Below are 1,571 nucleotides of genomic sequence, written 5' to 3'. Positions count from 1 at the left end.
TCTCTCTCTCTCTCGCTCACACACTCTTTCTCTCTCATCTCCTCCTCTCCTTTTCTTTCTTTCTCTCTCTCTCTGTCTCGCTCTTTGTTCCTAATCTCTTACCCCCTCTCTCTTTCTCTCTTCTCTCTCATCTCTCTCCCCCTCTCTCCCCCTCTCTCCCTCTCTTCCCCCCCCTGTCTCTCTCTTTCCATTCCCTCCTCTTCCTCACTCACTTATATTATTCAAATCCTCCCAATTTTCTCATATTTTATCGCACAAGGTGGGTGGTTAGCGGGTGCTCTGGTGTGGTCTGCTTCTTCTTTCCTTTCAAACATATATCGTCTTTATCGTCCCTTCTTCTTTTTTTGTGTTTGTTTCTCTCTTGTAACACATCTAATCTTCGGCATTTATATGACCTTTTTGTGTTGCCAGTGCCGTAAAACACTAACTAAAACTAAAACTAAACTATCACACGAAGTCAGACGACTCACCAGTAAAGTTCAGCGTGAAACGCACCACTTGGTGGTAACAGCTGCTAGGATGCTCGCCCGTGCAGTTACACCTCACGATGTCCGGTTCCTGGGAGGTGTCCAGACGAAAGATCACCTTTTGACCTTGCTCACTTTCCGACCTTGAACCACAGGCAGCTGTCACCATGGTAACGGCGGGTTCACCTCCCTCCACTTGGCAGTCGAACTCAAAGATCTCCTGTGTACGACTGATGGGAATAACCTCGTCTTGAACAGCGAAATACCCGTCAACCTTTGCAAGGGGCGGGTATTCAGGAGGCTCTAAAACGTTAAAAAAGTTAACAACGTCAGCAATTAGAAGTGGCCCCTCTATGATTTTTTCGCTAACCTTTTTTTAATTGACAGGGTCGGTGACACACACACATAGGATCAAAATGTGTGTGCGAGGAGAGTGGGAAATGGGTACGTGTCCCATTCCTTAGGACAGCCGGTGTGTCTGTGTGATGGTCGTGGAAAGAGGTGGTGGGGTGGTGGAGATGCTAGAATAGCCGACAAGAACCAGAGAAACAAATTAATTAAATAATCAAATACGAACAAATGTATCTAATCAGTGTTATTCACGTTCTCTAATTGTTCCATCCTAGTGTTGAGACATCATTATACTTACTCACATTCTCATAGTCAGTAATTGTCTGATACGAATAAGACCATTAACATGGTACTCGGAAAAGGGACAAAATTGCTCAATAATTTGCGTGTAGTGTTCTTTGTACACGTTATAACTTTACAGTACTTTTTGTGGCGTCTGTTACCTTACGAAGTCGAGGGGGAAAAGCAAACGTATTTCTCTTGTTTATTGTATCGCCTTTAAATGATCATTAAAAATTTGCTTCTTGTCTTGTTTTTCTGATCCCCTCTATCCATCTTTTACTGAACCTGCCTCGTACTCTGTATCTATTGAAACAGATTGCAGGCAAAAAAGTATTATTTTGCTGGCACATTTAATTTTTCTTTAACACTTTGTTGTTTCTTCTGATTCTGCAGCCGTATCGCGAGCACGCACGCACGCGAGCACACAAACATACACACACACAAACACACACACACACATACACACACACA

At 43.4% G+C, this 1,571-nt stretch overlaps 1 protein-coding gene across 1 annotated transcript in view; it reads right to left on the bottom strand.

Moving 5' to 3' along the window:
- Positions 1-470: 470 nt before the first annotated feature.
- Positions 471-1,571, bottom strand: part of LOC101860407 — a gene marked incomplete at both ends in the record, with an annotated part of 10,424 nt that continues 9,323 nt past the window's right edge. The window contains 1 exon segment of the mRNA XM_013081822.2: positions 471-770. Coding sequence (XP_012937276.1) covers positions 471-770 — 300 coding nt within the window.

This window comes from Aplysia californica, unplaced genomic scaffold (assembly GCF_000002075.1).
Source record: "Aplysia californica isolate F4 #8 unplaced genomic scaffold, AplCal3.0 scaffold00147, whole genome shotgun sequence".
In the NCBI taxonomy this organism is placed as follows: domain Eukaryota; kingdom Metazoa; phylum Mollusca; class Gastropoda; order Aplysiida; family Aplysiidae; genus Aplysia; species Aplysia californica.
The sequence above is the reverse complement of the archived record's forward strand: the minus strand, read 5'-3'. Positions and strand labels throughout refer to the sequence as shown.